The sequence below is a fragment of the Sesamum indicum genome, linkage group LG6 (genome assembly GCF_026168435.1).
Source record: "Sesamum indicum cultivar Baizhima isolate 11 linkage group LG6, ASM2616843v1, whole genome shotgun sequence".
Lineage (NCBI taxonomy): Eukaryota > Viridiplantae > Streptophyta > Magnoliopsida > Lamiales > Pedaliaceae > Sesamum > Sesamum indicum.
This window is the reverse complement of record NC_142662.1, coordinates 25349759-25377519: the sequence shown is the minus strand read 5'-3', so window position 1 is coordinate 25377519 and position 27761 is coordinate 25349759. Positions and strand designations below refer to the sequence as shown.

Genomic DNA, 27761 nt, shown 5'->3' with positions numbered 1-27761 from the left:
AGAAGTGTTTTTAAAACCCCAACTTTATTATCATTAAGGCAGACGACATGAATGGCGTTGGGATTCTTAAATTCACCCCACATGTTTTAGAAGTCCCCACGAGCACTATCATAACTCCGTGCTCAGCAGTGGAGCCTAGCAAAGTTACAAGCCAGACACAACCAAACAGATGTTGAGGTTTCAGCCAAGAATATTATTATGCACCCATATTCAGAATTTGTCTTCATCATATACATGGGATAAATTACATTGATATTTTTTAAATTTATTATTTAAAAAAATTAAAAATACCCTTTTGAAAGATACCCATCATGAATTGATATTTATAATCATGACAAACCTCATAAGAATTTATAATAATTTACTCTATATATATAAAAATTATCCAATAAATACCCACAATCACATTATTTCAAAATCAAGATAATTAATCTATATTAGAAAAAAGAAAACAACTATTCAAATTTAAGGTTTTTTTTTTTAAATCATAAATTACCAAATAGTGATAATAATGTGGAATTAATAGATTCCAACTGCATAATCTGCCCATCTTTTATATATATAATTGTTGCAGAAGAAGACATTAAAGGGCATTGACATCCATGTGCAGTGGTTTTATTAGTCAACTCCTAACACAAATTAATGCAATTAAATCAATCATACAGCACAGATAATAAAACATTATGTTTGAATGAATAAATTTAAACATAAAAAAATTAAAATTTTAATAAGAATTATTTGAATTTATTCATATAATTTTATATAAGATATAATAAATTAGTACTGCGTTGTTACGTTACAGTAAGGTCATGTACGGAGTATTTAATGTGGAGAAATAAATTTGAGCGGAAGTTGGAAAGAAAGAAAGAAGAAGAAAAGAGTTATTAATAGTGGAGAAAACGTCTTAGTATCATGCGAAGGTGACCTTACTTTCTCCGACCTGCGAAAATGGCGGATTAGTTTTTTGTTTTTAATTTGATCAATAATGTTATGTATTTGTTTATGTGTATAGGTGTATACGTGCACGGTTGTATTTCGCGGATCGGTTTTCTCTCTCCGTCTCTTAGGATTTTTGGCGGTAACCCGATCTTTCTGCCGATTGCTCTGCCTTTTGTCTTCGCTGGATTATTCTCTCATTCTTATCTATCTCTTCTGGGGACTGGAATCTTGTGTCTTGATTTTGTGGCGCATGTTCTTGAGTGGATTTTTGGAGCTTCTGCGCAATTTTGGGCCGTTGACTTTTCGTGGGTTTTCCAACAGGGTTGGTGAAATTCTTGAGGTTATTTCCAATTCAAGGGAGTTTCAAGAATCAAGGTGGTGTTATGATCGTTTGAGGGTATGGTTTTCTGTTGGTTCCTGTTGGTGTTGTTGTCTTTGTTTTGTTTCTCCTTTTGGTGTGAAATATAGAGTGGTGGTTTCATGGAGGCCGCCAGAACGGGAAGATGTGTTTTGTTCCTTTTGTGGGAAGCTTTGTTTCGTGTTTTTCCATCTTGATCAAATTTTCTAGTTTTTGTGTTGAATCTTGTTCATGTGGCTGAATCCGGTTTTGTTTGTGTTTGAGTGATGTACGCAATTGCTATATTTTGTGGTTTGTTAAGAGTTGAATAATGCTTTGAAATTGGTAGGTTTTGTTATTTTGGCAGGGTTGGTGTAAGTTTGTAACTTGTTTATGTACTGTATTTTCTGTGTATGATTAAGGTTCTAAAGTGATTCCGGTGTTATTCACTGAGATTTTGCCTGGTGTCGTATATAGTAACTTGGATATACATTATTCTATTCAGATGCAAACTTGGTACTAAGATTGTTTTTCTAATATAGGTGGGTTTTTCATTTGGTGCATGAAATGAATGGTGTCACTGTACAATGAGAGACTTGGCTGGGCAGCTGTGTACAAATTGCCTCTTAAGCTGAGGATAAGAAATCAATGGATTCAGCAAGGAGTTGGTTCCAGAAGTTTCAACCACGAGATCGCTTGAGGTCATCGACTAGAAAGAAGGATTCAATGGGAAACAGTGGAAGAGAAGACCCACAACCAGTTTCGGCAGAGGAAGCCTCAAATCTCACAAAGCAGAGGGTAGCTGCTGCCAAGCAATATATTGAAAACCATTACAAGGAGCAGATGAAAAATCTTCAGGAAAGGAGAGAGCGGTATGTTGCATTTATTGAGCTTCTTGCATCTCTATTTTGTTCAAGGAATTTCCTTTTTTTCGCTTTTGCATCAGATAGTAATTTTTGCAATTGAAATGCATGTGTTTGCGGTTGATAGCGGTTCTCTGTTTCAATGTGTGATTCCATGATCAGGAACAATGTCATAATAATATAAGAAAATGGCTATAGTAGATGAACAATTGTGTAATAATAGGAAATGACGAAAAGGCTTTGCCAACACCCTGGGTCAGTATGATTACTTAGTTGTAACTGGCAAAAATTGTCACTAGAAAAATTAAATTTAAGGCACAGGTTGCCTTATTTTTCTGTACTGCTGTTTTCTTTTTTCGTTTCTTTCTCACTGAATGAAAAATAAAAAGAAAAAGTAGTTTTCTTGAAATCGTGGTTTATTCTTCTCAATTAATCCCCAGCGAATCTTTTCTCTAATCATTTACTTCGTTACACCATCATATTCTGGATTTATATAATTTACGAGATAGGAATTCCCGCTTTTCTGTTTCTCTTTACAAGTGGCTCTCGTTTCACATTTGTTTGTTAACAGGCGAAGTTTACTCGAAAAGAAGCTAGCTGATGCTGATGTATCCGAGGAAGATCAAAATAACCTATTAAAATTTTTAGAAAAGAAGGAAACTGAATATATGCGTCTCCAGAGGCACAAAATGGGTGCTGATGATTTTGAATTGCTGACAATGATTGGGAAGGGTGCTTTTGGGGAGGTAAAATTACTACAACTATTTTGCCTGCCTCAGTTTTCATAACTTGCTCCAGTTGATTTTATAGAATTAACTTCATAATACATGACTCCTATCGAGTCCTCAGCCTGCCAAGAACCTCAATTTGGCCGAGTCCTGGTTTATCTAACCTCTGGGTCTGTAAGTGTCAGTAGAGTGCATTAGCCAATTTTTGGTGCTAAGAGAGATTCCTCTGCAACTAGGAGAACGGAATAAAAAGGGGTTGATGATGGCAAAATAGCGGGGATGATGGTGGTAGCTGGAATGACTGTGGGCGTTGGTACCTATAGCAGTGGTGATTGCAGTTATGGTAGGGGATGGGAAAAGTTGTTGATAGGAAAGCTGCTCTTCGATGTGGCGGAGAGATGGAAGACTGGGTTCCATTCTAACTTAATTTAAATGCTTGATCGCATTTAATACTTTTTAGATATGACTCATATCTTGAGGTTATTGACCTGCATTGAGGAGAGCAAATACATAAACCCTTACTCATGGGATTATCATGGAATGTTGAATTGAGAAATGATATATATGGAGCACGCATAAGGGAGTGGACAAATGATAGTGCTTCCATTCCAAACCCATTGCTTTAAAGTAGGTGCTCTCTAATTGGATTTGTAGAATCAGATTTTCTGGGATATCTAAATATCTTCTAATTAGAGAAGCGCTGAAATAAAAAATCCTAATGATTGGTTGTTTGCTGTACAGGTTAGAGTCTGTAGGGAAAAAACAACAGGCTCTGTGTATGCAATGAAAAAGCTTAAGAAATCAGAAATGCTTCGTAGAGGCCAGGTAATTGATAATTGACCTTCGGATGATTCTGAGATGATTATATTTACTGTGTCACTGCTCCTTAGATTGTGTATTTGTTAGGTTGAACATGTGAAAGCTGAAAGGAATCTACTTGCAGAGGTGGAGAGTAATTGCATTGTCAAGCTATATTGCTCTTTCCAAGATGATGAATATTTGTATCTTATCATGGAATATCTTCCGGGTGGAGATATGATGACTTTATTAATGAGAAAAGATACCTTGACTGAAGACGAGGCCAGATTTTACGTAGCAGAGACAGTTTTGGCAATTGAATCTATTCATAAACACAATTATATACATAGGTTTGTAGATGGCTTGTTTGAATGCATAGTTTCAAGTCAGCATGCTGTATTTCCTCTTTCTGACCGTGCTATTTATGTTTGTCTAACTTTTTTTCTTTACATTTGATTTGCTACAGAGACATTAAGCCTGATAACTTACTGCTTGATAGATATGGTCATTTAAGATTATCCGATTTTGGCCTGTGCAAGCCTCTAGACTGTAGTACCATAGAAGAAGACTTTTCAGTTGGAGAAAACATGGATGGAACTTCAAGAAGTGATGAACGCTCAGCTCCGAAAAGGACACAACAAGAGCAATTGCAACATTGGCAGAAGAATAGGAGAATGCTCGTAAGTGTGGCGATAGGCAAATCGTGGTTTACCTTGCACTACTACTATATTAATATGTAACTGGCTGCTAGCATATCCTCTTTTGCATAGCTTTGCCCTGTGAATTCATGTTGAACTGTAATTATAGTGAAATTGTTAGTTGACTCAATTGTTCTTTAGATTATTGAAAGTACTTTGAGAAATAGACTTTTTCCTTACTTATTCTCTGGGTGCAGGCTTATTCTACTGTTGGTACACCCGATTATATTGCTCCTGAGGTTTTGCTAAAGAAGGGTTATGGAATGGAATGTGATTGGTTAGTTTAATATTTCCTCATGTACCTTGAGTTTCAATTAGATATACTAAATCTATATGTGCATGTATGAGAGAGATTGTTGATATATGAATTATTTTTTGGTTTTGTCTTTCCTCAATGTTTCAATAAAATGTTTTTTGGACATCTCTTCTGTTGTGATCTTTGTTATCTATCAAACCAAGCTCCCCCCCCCCCCACCGGTTGTTGTTGGGTTAAGGGTGTGCTAAGTTGATCTCGTTCACACTTCACAATGAGGTTCCCTTGTTATGCAGGTGGTCACTTGGTGCTATCATGTATGAAATGCTTGTGGGTTATCCACCCTTCTATTCTGATGATCCTATGTCCACATGTCGGAAGGTAAGACCATAATCGTCTCGAGTTTAAGGAGATAAACTTTTCTCATATTCTGCTCATGCTTGTTCAATGGATCAGTAATTACAGAACTCTGATGTATGATTTTTTCTTTGTTGAGAGCATACTCCTTTCATTTGTTGCGCTGGTGTTATGACAACAAAATGTATGCTTCGATCTTTCTTGTATGCATTTTGGTTCCTCACCAGATTTAATTAATTGACGTCATATGATGCTAAACGTTTCTTACGTTGCATTTAGATGCAATATAGTAGAGAAGGTGAAGTAAGAAATCTGAATTTAATTTTGGTTCTCTTGCTTCTGAATGCAGATAGTGAACTGGAGAACACATCTAAGATTTCCTGAGGAAGCTAAACTTTCTATAGAAGCAAAAGACTTGATAAGCAAACTCCTTTGCAGTGTCAACCAGAGGCTTGGTTCAAAAGGCGCAGATGAAATAAAGGTGCTGTACGGTGTGTTCTATGCCAAGTTCTCTGATCACTTACTTAAGTTGATGGAAAGTTAGGTAAATTGTCTTCTTGTTTAGGCCCATCCTTGGTTTCATGGAACTGACTGGGACAACATATACAATATGGAAGCTGCGTTTATTCCTGAAGTTAAAGATGAGTTGGACACCCAAAATTTTGAGAAGTTTGAAGAGGTATTGGTGTCTCCAAATGAGACATTGACCATCTTTTAAACTTTTTTGGTTTGGACGATATATCAAAGAAAATTTGTAGCTAACTAGAACTGTTTCATGGGCTGCAGTCTGAGCATCATGTTCAAACTTCTTCAAGATCTGGTCCATGGAGAAAGGTATGCTTGAATGTATATTTGAAAACAGTTGCTAATTTTATGCAGTTATTATACATGTAGTGCATATTTGTACTTGCTTGCAGTATTCTACATAGGGAGAAATTGTACATGGATAATACTAGTTACTACATTTTGCATTTCTGTTGGCCTTGCTTTTGCTTTATCTTAGGCATACAGAAAAAAACCTGTACTACTGCTCATATGGGTTACAGGTAGTGAAAAAGGTTTCGAGGGAAACAAGATTTGGACACAGGTTGAAGGCTGAAAGCCACTTACTTTACTCTTTCCTCCTGAATTATCGTTTACTGTTTGTTCTTTGAAAACCCAGCAATATCTAGCTGGGTCGAGCTCTGTATTTATTTATATAATCTTAGAGTAGAACAATTTTCATTTTTATTCTTGTAATTTGAGAACAGGACATAAGTAAACTAGTATGGACAGAATTAGTCTATTTTAAGTAGGCTACAGTTATAGAGAACCTTAAGACTGCGAAAGAAAATCCATACGAGAGTGATTCCCATAATATTAAATTAATTATCAGCGCTGGCGTCGAATTTAAGGTAATTTTGCATTGTGTGGCATGGGCTTTTGCAGATTTTGCTTGAAGCTCATGGAAAATCGAAATTACATTGATATGAAGCTTGGACAATAGATGGCTGCCCATTCTTTGGGATATTTAGCTCTTGCCTGAAATGTCTAGTATTTGCCGCGAACTTTGTGCATAAGTCCATAACCGTCCATTTCAATTGCCTGCCCGATATCTGTGCAACCATTTTGCTCAGTTTTAGGTTGTATTGTTTGTGAAGAGGGTTCCATTATGCTACATTTGGATTAAGAGGTTTGGATTTGAACAAAGAATTTGGAGAAATGATTTCAAATGACTTCATTAAACGGATTTTATATCCGTTATAGTATCACAAAATAGGAATTCAAGGATTTGACATCCTTAGTAATATAGAATCATCTAAACAAGTTCAAAAAGATATGTAATCGTGGATTTGATATCCGTAACTCCAAATCCATCAATTCAGACATAAGATTTAAATATTGAACATGTAATTAGTCCTTTCTTTTTTGTTTCTTGGTCTTAAGCTTATTGTTTTTTCCACTTACAGATGCTATCTTCCAAAGATATCAACTTTGTTGGCTACACATACAAGAACTTTGAGATTGTGAATGATTACCAAGTACCTGGAATGGGTATTCCCCTCTCTCTCTTTCTGCGTGGGTGTGGATTTATCTGTGTGCATGTGTAGTACAATCTGTAGCTTCATTAGTATAATCCTCATGGTGACTTATACTGAATCTTTTTTGTTTTGTGATTTTTTGCCACAGCTGAACTAAAGAAGAAAAAGACAACTTCAAAGAGGCCAACAATCAAATCACTCTTTGGTATGCTTCTTTGAAAGCATGCTCTACTTGTGGGAATATATGCAATAATGGTTTTCATCATACCTTACACTTTTGCATCAAGCTTATAATTGTGATCATAACTTCCTATCACATCTTATTTCAACAGAGGAGGAGTCGGAATCATCTGAGACAGCCAGCCAATAAGTCTCTGCCAACTTTAATGAATCGTTCGCCTTCCCAAAGATGGCCTTTCTTAAAAGCGACACAACAAAGCCGAGTAATCCAGCTAATCACCCCTGCATAACCTCCATTTCTTTCTTCATGCTCCTCAGAACAATGATTTTCCCATTGGGTTATAGTGCTCTTTTCTCTTCAATGAACATAAGTTGGTTCGACTTTCATAGAACTGCACCTAGCGCTTGATTTGGAATTTTATTGCCTTACCATTTTCTTTCTAACCATAACCGAGGGGTGTTTGTTGACAGATTTGTCTGTAATTAATTCTTTCTTTGTGGTTCCCTTCTGTCTTGTGTTAAAACCACAGTGTTGTATGAAAAGTACAGAACTGATTTTCAGTTGGAACTTTGTACAAATCGAAAACAGTGTTCTTAACATCTCTGATGAGTTAATGCTTTGGTTGCAAGTAATGCTTCTACATTCAGGCTTACAGCAACCTTTCTTTATATGAAGTCTTTGTTGTTGGCTTTTTGTCCAACAACAGTCCTGGCTACATCAGTTAAATTCGTGCTACATATGATGTTTTATGCAACGAGCGTATGAATACTTGCTACATTTCCGATATCTTTAAATAGTGCGATATGTGTCAACCATCTAACTATTTGGTGTATTAAACAACGAGCGTATCCGAGCATGATATGGAAATGCGAATAATTTGATCATTTGTATTAAACAACGAGCGTATCTTCTTTCTTTTTCTTATCCTGTTCGATCTAATTTAATCTTAAGGTAAATATGCTATATATATTCATTAAAAACACAATCAATCATATAATAATTACAATAAATTTAATTTAGACAGATAAATTTTCATTAACATATGAATTTAAAGCAAATTTGACCTCATTGACCGGGAACAATGGCTGATATATCTTGCGTGCAATCCTATTCCATCTCATAAGATACTTTTAGAATTTATAAAATATTAAATTTTATTATAAAAATATGCTTTTATATTTACCATCTATAAGAATTTCTACACACTGATATCAGAATTGTATATTTTTTTCTTTATTCCTTCTTGAATTTTATGGGGAATTTTAACCCGAATTAGATTTGGCCAGATTGAAACTAATTATACGACAACTGTAATACACCTGACATGTGATTGATTGACAATTGAAAAATAAATGACCAATCACATGACTTCTCGATCATGATTTTCCTACCCCAGAGGTGTGGTGTGGTTGATTTGAATAAAAAATTTTCTAAAAAATCTACATATTTTTTAATACTGGAATACTTTTTAAAAGTTTCCCCTTAACTCATATTTTTTACTCCTTCAACCGTGGAGTCCACGACATCAAAGGTTTCTTGGAACAGCACATAACTTACAAACTTACGATACAAATTCAATCAATCGTAGTAATTATTACATAAAACTATTACCAAACCGACGTGTTCTTGTCCCTTAGCCATTATCTTCATCTCTCTGTCTCACTATGCCGGCGAAAGCTCTCCCCAATAAAATATATAACTCCTGATTTCAATTTCTGACGATTTCTTTTCTCCTTTTTCACTCTTCAAATACTCGTCTGCACACCCACTCTCATCCCCTCCCACCACAAGCTTTATTCTTCTTACTTGGACAAGAATTTCTGTTCGGTTCTTGCATGTAATGCAACCTCAGGAGCAGCTAAGCTACCCCGGGAATGGATTTTCTGAGGTTAGTAGTTCTTGTAAGAATTTGGAGAGAAATGAGCAGCTGTCTCAGTGGGTAGAAAATGTCACTAAGCAACTTATGACAGAAGACTTGCCGGAAAGCAATGAAAATGACTTCCCCGGCAACTTCCAGGGCGTGATGCCGCCTGTGTATGAGGAGGTTGGCACCGTGGCGGCTCTACTTGGAGAGCTACGGCCACGAAAAGTAGCCAGGAAGAGCTCAAACGAGAGCCCGGGGTCGGTTTTCTTGCAGCACAACCACCACCAGTACTACAGTGACGATCAAGATGATCAAACTTGCAATCTCAGTGTTGAAAGTAGTAAAAGAATTATAAGCAGTAGTGCTAAAAGCCCGGGGGCCGACGAACCGGGCCTGAACCTGCTTACTCTTCTCTTGGAGTGTGCGGTTGCCATATCTCAGGATAATCTTGGTGAAGCCCACAGAATGCTGCTTGAGCTATCACAAATGGCCTCTCCTTATGGAGCTTCCTGTGCAGAAAGAGTGGTTGCCTACTTTGCAAAGGCCATGTTGAGTAGAGTGATCAACTCCTGGATAGGAGTTTGCTCTCCCCTGATCGACATCAAGGCTGTCCATGCCGCTTTCCAAGTCTACAACAACGTCTCCCCATTCATAAAATTCGCGCACTTTACCTCAAATCAGGCGATCTTGGAGGCGTTTCATCGACATGATCACCGGATTCACATCATTGATCTTGACATAATGCAGGGCTTGCAATGGCCAGCCTTGTTTCACATTCTTGCCACTCGGGCAGAGGGCCCACCTCACGTGCGGATGACGGGCCTGGGGAGCTCGATGGAGTTATTAGCCGAGACGGGCAAGCAACTCTCCAATTTCGCCAGGCGCCTTGGATTGTGCTTCGAGTTCCATCCAGTAGACAAAAAGTGTGGAGACATCGTGGATATATCACTACTACACGTCAGGACAGGCGAAACGCTAGCAGTGCACTGGATGCAGCACTCACTATACGATGCTACCGGCCCGGATTGGAAGACAATGAGGCTCCTCCAGGGCCTGAGCCCGAGGGTGATCACATTAGTTGAGCAAGAAATAGCACATGGAGGCTCATTCCTAGACAGGTTTGTGAGCTCCCTCCACTACTACTCCACCCTTTTCGACTCAGTGGGGGCTTTCCTGCCAGGCGACGATCCAGGGCGGCACCGTGTGGAGCACTGCCTCCTACAGAGGGAGATCACCAACGTGCTGGCAATCGGAGGCCCCGCCCGGAGTGGGGAAGACAAGTTGAGGCATTGGAGGAGTCAACTGTCGAGGAACGGATTCGTGCAGCTACCGATGAGCACAAACTCAATGGCGCAAGCACAGCTGATACTCAACATGTTCCCTCCTGCCAATGGATACAGTCTTGTGCAGGGAGATGGAACACTTAGGCTGGGGTGGAAGGACACTAGCTTGTACACTGCCTCTGCTTGGACTTCACTACAAACTTCTTTCAGATAGACTACTCATCCATCACAATTACATTTCTTGTGATCTTAGTTTAATTTCGATGCATGTAAGTTGTTGGTAGATCATGTTCATAATGCAGAATTTGAATCAAAACTCACAATAAGTTTGCCTGTCCAGACCTTTTAAATATTGTCAGAATACATTCGGATCGATGAATTTGAATAAAAAAATTTCAAACAGTTCCATTCGCATTCAACGGGACAGTTTAATGCTCTAAATATTCCAAAATATCGACATTTTGCGCTCTCTCAATACGGTTTAATTTTCATCTATAATTACAATGTTTCATATATATACACATAATTATTTGTTTAGTTATAACATATTACGAAATCTTGATAAGTTTTCCTATGAAAATAATGACATTATATCAAACTCTTTCCCACTTATATTTAAAAAATACCACATATAAAAATGAATTTTAAATAACTTTTTGTCAGAAATTAATAACTTTTGATTAATACAAAGAATAATTTTGACTAAAAACTACGCCAGCAAAGCAAAAACTAAGAGGAATTAGAGAATATAATTATATATAATATAGGAGAAGAAATGGTCTAATAAGCTTGACCCCACCAACTCCAAGGACCAAAATATTGTAAGTCTTAGCAATTTTAATAATTAATTACAGAATTGGAAGACAAAATTGTATGATATGGTTTCAATAATTAATACCTTAAACAATAGAATAATGTTCACACATATACATCCATTCATTAGGGGTCTGCACGTTCGTCAGTGGACTCGTACGTCCTGCCCTACCACATAATAATTTGGTATCATCCTCCTTATTCTTTAGTTAAATACAATTTATTATATTATTTAATATACTGAAATTTAAAATTTTAATTAAATTTATTTGTTCTTTAATAATTGGCAAGTAAATTTTTTTTACTAAATTCCAGCTAAATGTATGTAATTTAAGTTTATTCTATTTATTATTATTTTATGCAGCTTGTGATTCGATCGATGTTTTATTGCGCGAAATATTGTCCGTTCTACCTTGAGTCCCATAGGGAAAAATTTTCTTATTGAGGCATCTCGTTAGGAAGATGACATTTTTGAGGCTTATAAACCACTCAAATCCTCATTTGCAACAAATATAGAACGCTTATTTACACCATCAACCCCCAGATGAGAGGTTTGGGAGGGTCATATAACCTTGCTTCTACAGACTGCGCTAAATGATTCGGCTTGCGACGGTCGGTGCCCCGTTGCATGAGGTGTTATTTGCTTTAGTTTTTGTCCCATAAGGAAGAACTGTGCAACTTTATCTTAGTAAGGAGCCTTGCTAGGAAGAGGAAGTTTTAAAACTTATAAATTATTCAAACTACTTGTTTGCAATTAATATATGACACTTACCTACATCATTAGCCCCAAAACAAAGGGCTTCGGAGGGGCACATAACCTTTCTCCCATAGACGATACCAAATAATACGATTTGAAATTCAATAGATACCTCATTGCTCAAGGTATTATTCCCTCTAACTTTGATTCCATAGAGAGAAATCCCACGATTTTGACCTATTAACGTGTCTCGTTAGAAAAAAAAGACTTTAAAACTTATAAATCACTTAAACTCCTTTTTACTATAAATATAAAACATTTAGGAACATCATAATGAAAAATAATAACATAAAAGTACATAAATTCACAGTTTTTCAACTAAAGTCTAAAAATTTTATCAAGTAAATTGACATGTTAGGCTGATGTGTTGTTGGGGGATAAAAACTGAATTTTGATTGAATATTTTTATAGTAATTTAATAATTGTAAAAATAGTAAAAAGACAAAAAAAGATGAAAAAGAATAAAAGGTGAAAAAAGAAAATGAGAAAAGAAAATAAAATAGGTGTCTACTGCTTTCTTTTTTCCGACCACTCAACTCATATACTATAATCATAATCAATCATCTCTCTCTCTCTCTCTCTCGCATTTTTGCTTTTTCCACACACACAAGTTCATACACGAAATCCGTTGTTTCGCTCTCTCTCTCTCCCCTCTCTCTCTCTCTCTTTTTTTCTCTCTAATCCCTCAATTTTCGGTCATTTGTCTCCCCCTTTGTATTATTCTTCATCATCATCATCATCATCAATTCCTTTTCCGATTCATTCATCTCCTATAATAATTGGACAAAAGAACTTACTGCGCGGGTGTGCATATCTGTGTTTGATGTTGATCGGTCATTTTTGGGTTTTGATCAATGAGATCGAATGAGGAGGGGGGATGAGCTCAGAATTAGGGTTTCGATGTAGGGTTTGTGCCCTTTTGAGGATGTAGTTCGGGGAAAGAAGGGAGTTATTGATCGATGATTCTCTGCTGATTTCTTGGATCCATTGTGGTGAACCGGGATTCTTGCAATACCTTCGCGTTGTTTTTGGACTATTTGGGCGTGTTTATCGGCTGGAATTCTGGTTTTTTCGGTCCCGGATTAAGCCTGCACTTGTCTAATACTTTCTGGAGCTGAGGGGTATATTTGGAGTTTGGGCCTTGTTGAATTGAATCGCTTGTCATGGATCATGTTGTGGGTGGGAAATTTAAGCTTGGGAGGAAAATTGGGGGTGGTTCATTTGGTGAACTCTTTTTAGGTACTACTTATTTTCATCGTCTTGTTAAGCTTAGTTTTTGCTTTTTGTATTTTATATTTTTTGTATTTCTGAGGAGCTACTAGTGTATTCTTTCTTATTGACAAAACATACACCTGTTTGCTCTGTTGATCCAGGTGTGAACATACAAAATGGAGAGGAAGTTGCCATTAAGCTGGTATTGTTTGTGTAATTTCCATTTACTTCTCTTATTAACCCTTCTTCGTGTTGTATGAAGTTGAGCAATTGTTGGAATTGATTTGTATGGTAGCTGTGATATGTCACTTGGCTATCGTACTACCTTCTGTCCTGATTTTGTTTTGATGCATGGATCTATGTTTACTTAGTCCAGTTACATCATTGTTACTTTACATATCAAGACAGAGAGTTTGAAACACTGGGTAGCTGCACAAATGATTTTATTTTTGGGTCCTCTTCCAAGGAAGACTAGCCAATAAACAAAATTAACCAAGTGTCTGCTTGTTAATGCGATCATAAAATGAACTTACTGGAATCAACACCTAAAGTTAATCAGTATTAGAGATTTATTAAGATCAATACCTTTTATGATGTTCATAATGTAACTTGCATAACTATGACAAACCGGACTGAACTTAATAATATCTCATTTCAGTTTTGAGCCACGCATAGCCTAATGGGGGTGCCTCTTAACTTTTACAACAGCCTGCTGTTTCTTTCTGCTAGTTAATTTTATTCAGTTCTTATTTGATATTCTGAGAATAGCTTATATCTTTTTATGTTTATTTACCGACTGAAATATTGAGTATCATCACCCATTTGTTATTGTTTCTGATGCATTACCAGGAACCTGTAAAGACCAAGCATCCTCAACTTCACTATGAGTCAAAAATTTATATGCTCCTCCAAGGAGGAAGTAAGTTGCTATCTTCCTCTTGCCCCCCTCTCACAACAAGTTTGCATGCAGAATATTGCCTACTGCATGGAGGCATGTAGTTATTGGATTAGACATCAAATATGTTTGTTCAAGGGCATCCTGATTGACCATGATCTCTGAATTGGTGATTAGAGTTGCAAATATGATTTTCTAGAAATTTTAGTTACAAATTTTCTGCTACTTATTTGTGCTATTCTCCGCTGTCCTTGAATATTTTGGTTGAAATCTGTTTAGAATCTTTAGATATAGACTAAAGTTTCTTAATATGATTTTATGGTTATATGCAATGGTGCATCTTCTTCAGAAAGGTGTACTCTCTTATGATTCATTTAATTACATGTAAATGTGAGATTAAATTGATAGTTATGTGGAAATCACTCCCTTCTGAAGCATGAAATGAATTGAATATGAATTTAAAAGTCTCTTGCTTTCTCATATCATATAGCGGGCATTCCCAACTTGAAATGGTTTGGAGTTGAGAGCGAATACAATGTCATGGTCATAGACCTTCTGGGCCCAAGTCTGGAAGATCTCTTCAACTATTGTAACAGGAAGTTTTCCTTGAAAACAGTATTAATGCTCGCAGATCAACTAGTAAGTGTTTGTGATTTTTTAAGCGTTTTCTTGGATTGATATTTGACAACCAATTCTAGTCTAAGATAACTAACTTTGTATTTTGTTTTTAGATTAATAGAGTTGAATACATGCACTCAAGAGGATTTCTTCATCGTGATATAAAGCCTGACAATTTTTTGATGGGCTTGGGGCGCAAAGCAAATCAGGCATGTCTTTCTATCGTTGTCAGTTTTCATAGGCTTATTTAGATTGTATGCTGTGTAATTTTCTTGGTCTCATACAGACTGTTACTCATTTGTATCTTTGTATGCCTTTATCCTTGACCACTATACAAATTTCTATTCCTTAATTATCTTTTTAACATCTTTCTTGGTCAAACTGAAAGCAAAGGATGGAAAATTGTTTTTCTAGTGCTGCCACCATATAAAACACCCCCTCTCTCCCAAATTTATCTGTCGTATTTCTTGCTGAGATATCCAAGAATAAGACTATTCGTTAACATAAAAACTTCTTTTTCTCAAGGCACTGTCTCACTTGAATTAGTTTTATGACATTACTAATTCAAAAGCACTTATTCAAAGGGTAATATGGCACTATATCCTGTACTAAGCTCAATGTTTTGCCCGAGTTTTAATCGTATGTTCAATTCTTTGAGTGATTGGAGAAAATTGTCCTACTACTAGCGTATAGTTCCCCAGCAATGGAGCTTTTTGAAATGCCAATGTTTGTCGCATGCCTTATGGTGGCATCTATATCTGGACACTTTTCGTGTATATTGCAGGTTTACATCATTGACTTTGGTCTGGCCAAAAAGTATAGGGATCTTCAAACTCATAAGCACATACCATATAGGTAACATATTTTGACTGGGTCAAAATTGTGTTGTTTCGTGCATATCTCCATTGCATGTGCAGTTATGTATCTTCCATTACTTCTGTGGAATCGCATTATTTGCATGCTGACTTCATAAACGTTGACATCAAGTTTGTATGCTGTTTAAGAAAGAATTCATGTTTAGAATTTTAATTTGGAAAATGCATTGAGGTTTCAATGTTCTACTTGCAACTTGCTGGAGGATGTCTTGAAACTGGTCGGCTTTACTCTGTTTCTAGTTACTTAGGGATGGTCTTTGACTCTTTTCAAGGAATTGTTTGTATGGCTGTTTGGTGGAACCAGAAAACATAATTTGTTGACTTCAGATATTCTCTGTTTTCTCATAAGCGAACAAATTTGGACATTGTTTAGCAAATGCAGTTGATTTAGTTTTTACCATTTTCTTATGTTCTTCATGGACATAGAGTCATTATGATATCACTTCTTTGCATAGGATTCTGGCATCTCTAGTAATCTAAATACGGTTTTGATGCTTTCAGAAAATGAAGCATTAATGGTTGAGATCTTGAAAAACTTACATATCCATTTTCAGAATGTTTGGCCACATATAGATGATGTATGAAGGCAGCATAATCCGTGTCCACAAGTCTGTTGTAACTTCCTTTGGTGCGGGTTCTGTGCCTTCTGGAAACCTTGAATGGTTTATGACGATGTATATGTATATGGTGTTGTCATCTCAAAATGTAATTGTTGCTCATGTCACAAAGCCAATATTTGAGTTACTGGCATCAATATACTGATCAAGTATTTGTTTCACATTTCATCCCAGGGAAAACAAGAATCTCACTGGTACTGCTCGCTATGCCAGTGTCAATACTCACCTTGGAGTTGGTTAGTGATGTTTCCTATAATCACAATCTTTTTATTGTCTGGAACTCAAATGTAATTTCTTTCATCTGGTTGTTTTTCATTTATGCTGTGCAGAACAAAGCCGTAGGGATGATTTGGAATCTCTGGGTTATGTCCTAATGTATTTTCTGAGGGGAAGGTTGGTTGTATATGTCGCCCGTTAAATTTTCTTGCATCTTTCCTACCTTGTTCTGAATTATTTATCCGTCAATTGTAACCAGACTTCTGCATTTCCTTACCTATTCAACATTTTCTTTTTATTTCAGCCTTCCCTGGCAGGGACTTAAAGCTGGCACCAAAAAGCAGAAATATGACAAGATCAGTGAAAAAAAAATGTTAACTCCAATTGAGGTACATATTAATGTGCTATGTTAGTATATTTGATTTTGGCTTGTCCTTGTTTCAATTTGTTTTGTTCCCCAGTATGCTAAAACTGATAAGATAAGCTCTAAACAGAAAATAGTTAGTTACCATCCCATTTTTATAATCTGTCTGTCTTGAAAATCTACACCTGCTATGTCTTTACAACTGCTTGATTATCACAACTAATCCTGGTACTTGATTTGCCTGCCTCAATAGATTTGGTTAAGGAGTACTTTGGTCATTGTAATCTACATAACTTGTACACATTAGTGAATCATGATGTATTTGAAAACGAAGAAATTATGTTTCGCATGAAGTTTTCTCCTCGTACATGTTTTGTATGATTTGAAAGACCAAATTGTAGTTTAATCAAGTAGTATCTTAATATTATCTTAAATGCTGCTAACTCTGGTCTGGGTTCCCCATCTTGGGTTAAGCACTCCTCCCTGTATTTGAGTTGTTATCACTTATCAGATACCGGTTAGTCAGAGAAAGATAAGCATGATGTACAATTATTACAGGTTCTGTGCAAATCATATCCATCGGAATTCATATCTTATTTTCACTATTGCCGATCGTTAAGATTTGAGGACAAGCCAGATTACTCCTATTTAAAGAGGCTTTTCCGGGACTTATTTATTCGTGAAGGTAATGAATATATAACTGTGTTATGCTTTTTGACCAACTTTTTCTTGCAGCGGAGATGTTCTTAGTGAAAAGTTTTGTGTTTTTCAATTGTTTAGTTTCTTTTTGAGTATCTTTTGTTTCAGCATGCACTTGCTAATTATTCATGCAGGTTACCAATTTGATTATGTGTTTGATTGGACTATATTGAAGTATCCTCAGATTGGTTCAAGCTCCAGACCAAGGGTATGTTTTTGCATATTCTTATCTTTTCTTAATATTCTTTGTCCTCGGATAGTGTGAATGTATTTAGTTATTGACTTGATTGCAGAATCTGACTGGTAATGCTGTTGCTGGAACATCTGGTGAGAGACCAGGAAGAACATCAGGTATCCTCTTTGACCAAAATAAGCAACGAAAATATAAATCTCATGAAGGTAGGTCAGAGGTGCAGTTATATGATCTGTGAATTGATAATGGTCTATAGCTGCTTTGCTTGTGAAAGTATGTGAACATGATATTGAAGTGTATTATCTTTATAATATAAAAAATTAAATAGGGTCCAGATTAATTAAGTTATCATGCCTAAAACAAATGACAAGAATTAATTTTCAGCTTCTAGCCTTTCTGCCATGTAATGAAAGTTTGCACACTCCCAATTTGAAGCATTCTAAAACCTGAAAACAAGTGAATGCTGTGGGATATAACCTTAACAGACCTCTCTCATGAGAAGGTCAAATTATGTTGTCTTAAGATTTAAATACAGGAGGAATTTGATGAGACTTTTGAGTTGCATGAATCAATACATTCAGTTTGTAGTGTACATTTTTTTATGATGTGCATCTGCTTATGAATCTCCTATTTGCTTCTCTGATTTGGTTGTCTTGTCCAGTGGGGCAAGATATTCGAGAGAAATTCTCTGGTGCTGTTGAAGTTTTCTCTAGAAAAAACCCTACAACTTCTGGTCGGCACGGTGAACATAGACACAGGACGTCAGAAGATGTGCCTTCATCCAAGGATGTGGTATTTCCTCTTTTCTCCATCCCATATAAAACTAGGCATCATTTTAGCTTTTAGCTTGCATAATTTTCTTGCATCTGAATTCCTGGAATTATTCTTTTTATTGACGAGCCACTCCACTCTGGCATGAGGTGGCAAAAATTTGATATATAAAGCTAATACATGAAGTCAGCTCCATCAACACGTTACTTGTGCTTTGAGAAAACTACTTACTGTAGTGTGGTCTGAATGTGTTCAATGTAATCTGTATTGTGCTTGATGTCCAATGTCAATGTGTTGATGTTGAATTTATGCTAAGAGGTTTTTACGGTTCCTTGAATTCAGCAACCTGATTCAGAAAAAGGCCGCACTTCTCGAAATGGCAACTCCACAAAGAGAGCAGCCGTTACAAGTAGCAAACCAAGCTCATCTGCTGACCTCACCGACGGCCGCACAAGCAGAATAGTCTCAAGCACTGGCCGTTTGTCCACCACACAAAGAATTCAACCTGCCATTGAGCCTAAGCCATCATCTTTTTCTCGAGCTGCAGTTGGTAAAGGCACTCGTGATGATCCTCTTCGAAGCTTCGAGTTCCTCTCAATTAGGAAGTGACCGCAACATTTCTTGTAAAGCGGTTACGTGAAGTGTAATGGAAATCTTCACATTATCTTATCCTTGTAAATGTGAAAATGCTGTCGTACACCACAACTGATGCTCATCGAAGCCCCCCTCCGGACAGTAGTTTCTGGTCACGTTTTTGTTGAGAGTTGTTTCTGATGTATGCTCATCCAAGGAATTGATGAGTTCTATGTGCGGCTGTTTTCTATTTTTACAAGACAAGTAGCTATAATAAATGCTTATGTACCGCCCTCCCATGTGTATCAACTTCTTATGTAGTACTTGCTGAATTGTCTACTTGCTCTTGATGTCAAAGAGTACAGGTCGTCAAGTAAATCATGAACGTGCCTGTACAATGCTCTAAACTTAAACTGTACTTGTGTATATGAATATAACAGAGACGCCAAGTTTTCTATTCCGTTCTATATGTTTTTTGTCTGTTATTTCGCTTACTTAGAATTCGTTCCGAGGAAAAAATGACTTGCTTCTTCGTGGTGCATGCTTCTCTCCTGTCCCGAGCGATTTTGGGATTTGGAGGTATATCATATATGGTTATTTATCTGTTCATCTCTTTTATGGGTACAGTTGTACAGCATAAGGGGCTTTAGTTACTTCTATCTTAAAATACTATCAGACTTTTGTACTTTTAACATTAAAAAGATAAGATAGCAACTTTTCCAAAAATGTCACCAAACAAAAAGAAAAGATAAGCGAGAACACGAAAGGTTGATCAACAGCTGCTGACGAGAATTATGTACACGGGTAAAAATTAAGACATCGAGCTGTCCATCTTAGCAGTGCCACAGTAACTCAGGAGAGATGTCTTGATTGCAGCTCAAGGATTTCTAAGAGCAGCCAACCTCTTCTCAAGTATATCAACGTTTGAGCTACAGAAAGAGGGAGATGGTTAGAAACAATACAAGATCGGCATGTGTGCTCGAGTGAGAACAAGGTAAGATAGTAGATGGATACCTGCTGACATCCTCAACGTTCTTGCCAGCAATTTTTCCTTTGGGAGCAGATGACAACTGCAAGTGAGTTGGGAAACAAAAGCAACTTGCTTGTTAGATGTTAAAACTGCTTATCCATTGCTACTGCAAAGATTTTCCAAGAGAAAACATACCTGTGAGGCAACATCCACACCAATTTCGTCGAGCACCTGCAAACATTTATCACATAGGAGTGAATGTATTGCAGCTCAAATGCATAATGTGAAACAGTGTAAGAAAACAAGACCTGTAAACCAAATCTCATGCGCCCTCAACGGACAATTTGTATGCAGATCTTCAATACTCATTTGTGCAAAACTTAAATGGCTGGTCTATATTAGTGTAGAGTTGAAGTGGAAGTTTAACAGTTGGTGCTTGGTATGATATTATAGAATATCATAGATGTAAATGGCCAAAAATCCCTCTCAACTACATTCTTCACTCTGGTGGGGTAGATTAGGACTGAAAGGCATACCAAAAAGAAAAGTAGGAGACTTTTGTCAAAGATATCAGTTAGATGATCTGCCATCCAAAGAACGTCTACCATCTTCTCACATACAATTCTTGTCTGTGATAGCCCTCCACAGTGCCATATGCAATTTGAGATGCCCATTGATGACTAAGACATCAGAACCTCAAAATCTATCTTTTGTAACATAAAACATTTGACACTCTTTCTGAATCTAGGTACCACTTAAACTTGACCAACATTAAGGAGAACACCAGATAAATAGTCAGAAGAACTTTGGCCACTAGACTTGGTTCTAAGCTGCTACTTACGAATCAATACTTGGATATACAAAATATCACCTGATTTGTCAACTCTTCCGATTCATCCTCAGCGTCATCATTATCCAGAGCGTCATCAATGGCATCTGACATCATTTCAGTCTACATGTTCGAGCATGCGTGGAAAGGAAAGCACAGGAAAGAAAATGTTAACTTCAGATGCTACATGTAATATCTCAGCACAAATATAAACTTACGGTCATATCCATTTGCATCGATTGCTTCTGAAATTCCCGAATCACCTTTGCCTGCTTTGCAGGGGCCATTTGCTGCAAAATAATCACTGTATTTAGACAATGGTCATACCCGCTGGTTGCTGAACTTACATCTCATACAATTATAATTTTGCTATTGTGTTTGCAGGTATGTTGTGCTGCAGATATCAGAAAGATGATTAAAATACATGTAAACTAATGACCTAACCTTATTCATCACTGCCATAGCTTTACTGGCACCTTTCATACCAACAGCTACAGAAGTTTGGGCAGACATTGCCTGCAAACAGATATACGAAGTCACATAAATTACCTTGGGTCCTAGAGCCACTGAAACAACATCACAAATGAGTTTGAGTATCTAATTATGTACCTGGGTGTGAGTAGCTATACCTCTCATCTGAGCTCGACTACCTTGTAAGTTGGCTATTTGTTGCCGAAGTCTGACTAGCTGACGTGCTAGGATTTTGGTTGCTGCCTGGAAAATGAAGGGAGAACAAAAGACATGAGGAGATAAGAAGTAGTTTCTCAGATGGTAATTTGGTTCCGTTATGTAGGCTTTATAAGCCATGTAATTTAGATCTTCTACGCACTTCATTCCGTTTTAGCAGTCCTTTTTATCTCAGCGACAAGTCTCTTTTCCTGCATCACAAAACAACCATCCTACTTCTTACATATAAGAACACAAAGAAAACAGTAAATAAAACACATCAAGAATCTCAACGTACCTCTAATTGCAATGTGTGGATTTCCTTTTCGATACCTAAACGAAGACCACAGACCAAATATAACTATATTTCACTTGGGGTTGTGTTGCTCACGCAAGTAACAGGTCATAAACATAATAATCTAAGAAACGATAACGAAAACGTAGAAATAATAATCACCATCTCTTTCTACACGTGAGTTGGAAACTAAAACTCCATCTCTCTTTCTCAAAAGGCCAAAACACCACAAACTGCATATCTTCTGTCTTGTAATTGATCATATGTCAAGCATTAACCAATCCACAAAACAGAGGAGACGACTAACAGAATTCAAAATTCCAAGAAAGAACAACTATGATTTGTGGCTGTTAACTGATATTACAGCTTAAGCCATCAGGAAGAATGATACTTGTTCCAGACGACACAAATACAACAGATAATCTACATAATTCAAGTAAATACAGTAACACATGCACTTGAATCACAACATAGAACTGTATAAAGTGAAATCATAACGGGCAGACTATAAAAACTAGCAGAAACAAGTACCTCTAGTAGCATTGGCCATTTCCCGTTTACTCTCCCGAAGCGCCTCTGCAATCAAGCATTACAAATTTGGACTAGTGTACAGACGAATAGAACCCAAAAAAAAAAAAAAAGAAGAAAACAAAATAAAAATTCAGGAGACAACCCACTGTACACGAATTCACACAGAAACAACAAAGTGAATGGATTTCATTCAAATGATCGAAATAATAGTAATGAAACGAAGCAGAGTTGGTCAGAGTGCGAAACAATAAATAAAAAAGTAAAGAAAACAAACCTTTGGGCTTAGGTTTTCTGGAGAAGATGTTCATTGTGTCGATGAAGCACACGGATAAATGTTGGTATTCAGGAATTCAATTACCTATGCGGATCATATATATATAGAGTTATATAAATCAATAGTATTGTTATGCGTACGCGGTGAGCTGCTTGTGTTGTGTGCGTGTATTCGTGCTTCGACTTGGAGGGTTTAAGGAATGCACCTCCGGATTTCCAGCTTTCTTTTTCGCTTCTTCTTTTTTTATTATCCCATTTGTTTCTGGAGCATAATAATATGTTCTCAATTCCTCACTCCCCAACTCTCAAACACCTTTAATCCAATTTATCCCTTTATTAACAAATAAACTACCAATTTATTCTTCTATTTTATAAAAAATATAGCAAAATATTCGTCGATGCGTTTTGTGAAATTACACACACCTTTTTTAATTTTTTTTAAAATTTAAGATGACATTTATACTCTTATTTAAAGATTATTGGATCTTAATTTTAATTTAAAGTCCAAATTTATTAATAAGTCAATGAATTAAATTTCATCTCATTCAAATCAACGGTTTCGTTTTAATTAATTAATAATATACATAATTAAATTTGAATAAAATATCTACAAATATATATATATATATGCTTATACAATAATGTATATATTTTAAATATAACAAAAATATATATGTGCATATGTAGAGAGAGAGAGAGAGAGAGAGAAGGGAAGATGGTATTGGAGGGGAGGAGGGGAGCACAGGGACGGGTTGGTGAGGAAGGCCAAGGGGCGACGGAGCTAGGGAGGGGAGATGGGGATGGGGGAAAGGATAAGGGGCGAATCTGGATAGGCAACGAGAGAGGGGTTGGAGAGCGACAGCCACGACCAGCTGTGGGAGTAAGATGAAGAAGAAGGTGGTTATATGTATATATATATATATATATTATTATTATTATTAACTAAAAATCATCTCCAAATTCAGAGGGGCGCGTGTAATATACTCATGGATATAAAGGGATATTTTGTTCTAATTTTTATAATATAGAAGAATAAATTGTTATTTTTTGTTCTATAAAAATATTTTGCACTTAAAACAGGGACAAATTGCATGTTTCCCCACCCTAAATTACTGCTACTTTCTTTTTAAAGATTAACATACTTATACAATACCTTTTTATTGATTAAAAGTTACGACATTCGTCAAACAATAAATTCATTTTATTTGCATCTATTAGATTTTAATTTAATTTTTTTATAAATCGATCGGTATATTTTTTTATATATTTTATAAAAAAAATTAAAATATTTTTATGAATTAATACCTTTAATTTTTTTTCACATTTTTCAACGACTTTTTTTTAAAAATAATAAAAATTCAAGAAGAATAAAACATTGATAATATTAATATTCTCGCTTTTTATGATGAAGTTTTTGTTAAATTGCAGTTGCGACCCCGATAATTTTATGTTTCTCATAACTTTATCTATATATTTGTGTAGAACTTATTTATTTAGTAGGAAATATAATATTTATTTAATTAAATAAAAAAGCCACGAAGATAAAACAAAAAATAATAAAATGAATGAGAAATTATAAAATCATATTAATTAATAAAAAATATGATTATTTGTGAAATAAATAAATAAATATAATTAGAAGCATTTATCCACCATACCAGTTACTGGATTTCCACCTTAGTAAACAGAACACTGTAAATTTGTTTGTGATTTCTAAAACATGTACGGCACTTCTACTTACAACATCATATATAGAATTCTCAATTACATAACTTTTTGACCAGGGAAAAGTAATGAAACAATTAATTAATTGTTTCAAATGCGACGATCTTCAGTTAGAAATACATAATAAATTCACAAAATTTTGGCGTATATATATTGTTTCCAAATATGTATATTATAAGTAACAGATTTTTCTAGCAGAGCTACTTCTGCTTCCATTCCTAAGGTTCTCATGAAATTCTGCCCAGCAGTAACTTAACTAATTCACATACTTTGAATGGCTCGTCAATGTCGACAAGAGAAAAAGACATCATTAGCGAGAATGTAGAACATTTAACATGCAACAAATTGAACTTGGAATTTGAGAATCATTAGCAAGCCCCAGAAGTTATGGAAGAGAAATGCCGGAGGCTATGTCAAAGCTTAAAAAAGGTTTAGAGAATAATGATTTTCAAATAAGTTCAAATCATAAGAGCCAAAATTGGAGTATTCTTCTTTTCGCAATGAATTCAATAGAAAGTAAATCCGCATGATAAACCAACACAACTTTCATATCCCTACGCCAAACTCTTAAATATCGGAAATTATACTTGCTCAGGCCGCACTCTCTTTCTTTAATTTTGCAAGCTCCTGCCGGACGACACCAGCCCTCTGCAAACTCAAATATAACAAACATTCAGACTTCTGACGAACCTTTACCGGTAAGAAGGTCCAAAAGATTATGCATGAGTAAAGCAATCATAGTCCACAATACTAGTAACAATATTGCCATTTCGAAGCATCTTCTCTAAAATAATATCTGTTTCATTACTTAAGTATATGAAGATATATATATAATATATATAGCCTATGGCACAATGTCCAGACCTTGATCTTAGCCAGCATTAGTTTGAACCGGTCGAAATCATTCAGGGAAGCCCTCCTCTTCTGAACAATCAGCTTCCTTCCCCAGGAGCTCTTTTCCCATTTGCCCTTCACATCTGCCAGAAAAAAACAGAGCTTTATAATTTCATTTCCAAATCAAATGTTGGTATAATCTTCTCCAAATCTAAACACGCACCGGCAGCCTCCATAGCAGCTATAAGAGTCTTCTTCTTTGGAACTCTCTTGATGTCGATCTTGATGTCTGTGAGAGAGAGCCTCTTGAAGTTCATCTGGCTCCGTACCATGTCTGGAGCATCGACTAGGGCCTGCATTCGGTAAATGGGTTATTGAAGCCAAATTTAGTCAGTTGATGGTATAAATTAAACAAGTAGGACAAGTTTAAAAATCATCATCCCCATTCAAACTTAGCTACCGGGCAAGCCAGGCAGTAGCTGATACCCTAATTCATTAATCAGACTGAGTCATTATCCATTAATGCCTCACTTCTATTCACGGTGATGGCATTGAGATGAAGATAATACATAAAAACTTGGATTAATGTTTCATGATAAGATGATAATCTATCATCGGCATGATTACATATTGCACAAACATCCCAAGTGGCTATATTGCAAGATAACCTATTCACTAGTAAAGGGTAGGCGTCAAAATTGGTAACAAGAAGCTCATTCTTTCTGTTTCCACTGATATAAAATCATCAACAGCTAAAAACAAGCACACAAAAAGCTTGATTTTTAGAAACCAATCCAATCCTAAATCATCAGTCTGACTTGCTCTCACCCATCTAGATAACCGCGGAAAATCCATTGTTACCACCCACAAAAGTAAGAGTTAGATAACACAGGCAAGACCAAGCAACAACCTTAGTTACATCCAACAGTAAGCATAAACCGTGACAGAGGAAGATCAAGAAGCAGAATCAACAGTAAAACTGTCTAATGGAGGTCATAATAAGGACTGCAACCGGATGATTGAATAACGCAAGCAAAATCCATCAGAAAAATGAAACAGGAAACGAAGATACGTACCCGGTTCTGGTCGATTACGTCAACGATAACGACAAGCTTCCCATACTCCTTGCCGTAATTGACGAGGGCCACTCTTCCGATCTCCACGTACCTCTTGAACGGCTACACACGAAACAAACAAAGCAAAACAATCAAAATCCACAAAATCCAATCTACACTACTACTGTAAAAAAACATAAGTACATTCCGAGAGACTCACCATTTTCGGCAACAATCTGCGAATGCGGACTAGGAGAAGAAGCGAGTGGGAAGCAAGGGCGGGGGTGAAAGTGAAAGGTTTCTGAACGTGGAATTAGGGTTAGGGTTTTTGTCTGTTCGTATTGGGCTGCGTGGATTTTGGTGTGATGGATTCGTCTGTGGGCTCATTGTTACTTCAATAGACTCTAGCCCGGTAATGCTGGCCCATTATGAATCCAATTTATTAATTTTATTAATAATAATAATAATAACGACGATGAAAATAATATATTTAATACAGGCGACAATTAAATTATTATTATAGTACATTGTATTTACTAAGTACACAAATGTACAATTTAATTGATGATCTGTTACGTTTTGATTGGTGACTTTTTTACATTGATTTATATCGTTAATTATTCAATATTTAGTGATCTGTTTAAATCAAATTATTCATTCTGTCGTGATAAAATCATAATACAATCAATACTTCAATAACATGACAACCGTACAAGTAGGCGTGGCAAATTCAAATACTATAATTACAAAACATTTAATCATATACAATAAATGCAATTGTTAGTTATATGTGGTAGTATGTTTTGTATTTTGAAATTAAATAAATGAATATAATAATTATCATAAAATTGATTTAAAAAATTTAAGAAAAGTATTTGTGCAACTTAGGGAAGTAAAGAGTAAATAAGAATGGAAAGGAGAGAAGAAAAGGAAAAAACCACTATATGATCAATTTACCCACACATGTATTGTACATATACAACTTCTCAACTTTGGTAACATAGTCAAAATATTAAATGCAATTTTTATTTATTTTTTTTTTTACAAATTTATAATAATATTTACTCATTCTATTATAAGAAAATTATACGTAGTGTTTGGATTTGTATTTTGAGTGTTTTATTTTGATATTTTGGAGATAGAGAGAAAAAAATAAAGATAAATAAATGTGTGTGGTATGTTAGGATTTGTGTTTTGAGATAATTTAAAATATTTTAAATAAGTGGTATAGGTATGATGTTGGAATTTGGAAGACAACAATCACTGTACATTGAATCACATATATTTTACATATAAAAATATGTATATGTAATAATATTGTATGTTTAATGTTGTATTTATTGGAGACAAAAATTATTGTCCATTGTCAAATCATGTCTCTTTTATATTATATATAAGTGTATACATATATATTATATATAAAAAGTTGAAAAATAAAAAAAATTACACAAATAATGTGTAAAAAACATAAAAATAATATAGAACGTGTTTTATCTTGTCTAAAAAAATGATGAAATATAAAACCAAACATAATGACAAGTTTTCTATTTATTTTCTCTATCATGTACCCTTTTTTTTTTTTCATTATTTTTGTAATTGTGATAGGAATTATGCAATGAAAAGTTCCTTTAACCCTCTGAAACTTTGAAGTTATCAAA

At 35.7% G+C, this 27761-nt stretch overlaps 4 protein-coding genes, 1 long non-coding RNA gene and 1 pseudogene across 13 annotated transcripts; 4 read left to right on the top strand and 2 right to left on the bottom strand.

Moving 5' to 3' along the window:
* The first annotated feature begins 769 nt into the window (after positions 1-769).
* Positions 770-7843, top strand: LOC105163432 (uncharacterized). 2 transcript variants are annotated; one of them, XM_088881251.1, is made up of 16 exons: positions 771-920; positions 1013-1078; positions 1261-1336; positions 1819-2148; positions 2711-2885; positions 3609-3692; positions 3774-4015; positions 4132-4345; positions 4561-4640; positions 4913-4997; positions 5323-5454; positions 5539-5652; positions 5760-5807; positions 6923-7007; positions 7143-7199; positions 7327-7843. In XM_088881251.1, the coding sequence occupies exons 4-16, from the start codon at positions 1925-1927 to the stop codon at positions 7362-7364; spliced, it is 1578 nt and encodes a 525-aa protein (XP_088737377.1). In that variant the 5' UTR covers positions 771-920; positions 1013-1078; positions 1261-1336; positions 1819-1924; the 3' UTR covers positions 7365-7843. The 2 variants fall into 2 exon arrangements, 1 of the variants encoding a protein (XP_088737377.1); XR_016065820.1 differs by lacking the exons at positions 6923-7007; positions 7143-7199; positions 7327-7843 and having other exon boundaries at positions 770-920; positions 1013-1336; positions 5323-5464; positions 5760-5813.
* A 1103-nt stretch (positions 7844-8946) lies between these two features.
* LOC105163589 (scarecrow-like protein 23 pseudogene) lies at positions 8947-10661 on the top strand (annotated as a pseudogene).
* Positions 10662-12460: 1799 nt separating this feature from the next.
* LOC105163434 (casein kinase 1-like protein 10) lies at positions 12461-19385 on the top strand. Of its 2 annotated transcripts, XM_011081773.3 has the most exons (14): positions 12461-13131; positions 13266-13306; positions 13954-14023; positions 14490-14638; positions 14731-14826; positions 15402-15472; positions 16284-16345; positions 16439-16502; positions 16630-16714; positions 17248-17374; positions 17523-17596; positions 17682-17739; positions 18243-18373; positions 18695-19385. In XM_011081773.3, exons 1-14 carry the CDS (start codon positions 13056-13058, stop codon positions 18959-18961), a joined length of 1371 nt encoding a protein of 456 aa, XP_011080075.1. In that variant the 5' UTR covers positions 12461-13055; the 3' UTR covers positions 18962-19385. The 2 variants fall into 2 exon arrangements, with proteins under 2 accessions (XP_011080075.1, XP_088737035.1); XM_088880909.1 differs by lacking the exon at positions 12461-13131 and having other exon boundaries at positions 13266-13317.
* A 218-nt stretch (positions 19386-19603) lies between these two features.
* Positions 19604-22940, bottom strand: LOC105163433 (vacuolar protein sorting-associated protein 2 homolog 3-like). Of its 7 annotated transcripts, XM_088880914.1 has the most exons (11): positions 22491-22940; positions 22217-22287; positions 21848-21933; positions 21689-21723; positions 21334-21602; positions 21169-21240; positions 20943-21014; positions 20767-20847; positions 20091-20126; positions 19940-19995; positions 19604-19854 (listed from the first exon to the last, which is right to left on the bottom strand). In XM_088880914.1, the coding sequence occupies exons 5-11, from the start codon at positions 21556-21558 to the stop codon at positions 19803-19805; spliced, it is 594 nt and encodes a 197-aa protein (XP_088737040.1). In that variant the 5' UTR covers positions 21559-21602; positions 21689-21723; positions 21848-21933; positions 22217-22287; positions 22491-22940; the 3' UTR covers positions 19604-19802. The 7 variants fall into 7 exon arrangements, with proteins under 7 accessions (XP_088737040.1, XP_088737038.1, XP_088737037.1 ...); XM_088880912.1 differs by lacking the exon at positions 21848-21933; XM_088880911.1 differs by having other exon boundaries at positions 21848-22261.
* Positions 19795-21570, top strand: LOC148787955 (uncharacterized). The gene is made up of 2 exons (XR_016065672.1): positions 19795-19919; positions 21109-21570. It is a non-coding gene; the product is annotated as an uncharacterized LOC148787955 (long non-coding RNA).
* Positions 22941-24644: 1704 nt separating the features above from the next.
* Positions 24645-26464, bottom strand: LOC105163590 (large ribosomal subunit protein eL14z). Its single transcript, XM_011082002.3, has 5 exons — positions 26324-26464; positions 26125-26226; positions 25272-25401; positions 25079-25191; positions 24645-24862 (listed from the first exon to the last, which is right to left on the bottom strand). The coding sequence occupies exons 1-5, from the start codon at positions 26324-26326 to the stop codon at positions 24806-24808; spliced, it is 405 nt and encodes a 134-aa protein (XP_011080304.3). The 5' UTR covers positions 26327-26464; the 3' UTR covers positions 24645-24805.
* Positions 26465-27761: the final 1297 nt, after the last annotated feature.

Excerpts from the sequence above, each read along its gene's own strand:
- LOC105163432 (XM_088881251.1), top strand. The coding sequence starts at position 1,925 with ATGGATTCAGCAAGGAGTTGGTTCCAGAAGTTTCAACCACGAGATCGC. Across the intron at positions 2,886-3,608 it reads GGAAGGGTGCTTTTGGGGAG|GTTAGAGTCTGTAGGGAAAA; the intron begins GTAAAATTACTA and ends TTTGCTGTACAG. Across the intron at positions 7,008-7,142 it reads TTACCAAGTACCTGGAATGG|CTGAACTAAAGAAGAAAAAG; the intron begins GTATTCCCCTCT and ends TTTTTGCCACAG.
- LOC105163434 (XM_011081773.3), top strand. The coding sequence starts at position 13,056 with ATGGATCATGTTGTGGGTGGGAAATTTAAGCTTGGGAGGAAAATTGGG. Across the intron at positions 15,473-16,283 it reads CATAAGCACATACCATATAG|GGAAAACAAGAATCTCACTG; the intron begins GTAACATATTTT and ends ATTTCATCCCAG. Across the intron at positions 17,740-18,242 it reads GAGACCAGGAAGAACATCAG|TGGGGCAAGATATTCGAGAG; the intron begins GTATCCTCTTTG and ends TGTCTTGTCCAG.
- LOC105163433 (XM_088880914.1), bottom strand. The coding sequence starts at position 21,558 with ATGAAGTGCGTAGAAGATCTAAATTACATGGCTTATAAAGCCTACATA. Across the intron at positions 21,015-21,168 it reads CTATGGCAGTGATGAATAAG|CAAATGGCCCCTGCAAAGCA; the intron begins GTTAGGTCATTA and ends ATTATTTTGCAG. Across the intron at positions 19,855-19,939 it reads AACGTTGAGGATGTCAGCAG|CTCAAACGTTGATATACTTG; the intron begins GTATCCATCTAC and ends CTCTTTCTGTAG.
- LOC105163590 (XM_011082002.3), bottom strand. Across the intron at positions 25,402-26,124 it reads ACGTAATCGACCAGAACCGG|GCCCTAGTCGATGCTCCAGA; the intron begins GTACGTATCTTC and ends TACCGAATGCAG. Across the intron at positions 24,863-25,078 it reads TAATGCTGGCTAAGATCAAG|AGGGCTGGTGTCGTCCGGCA; the intron begins GTCTGGACATTG and ends TTGAGTTTGCAG.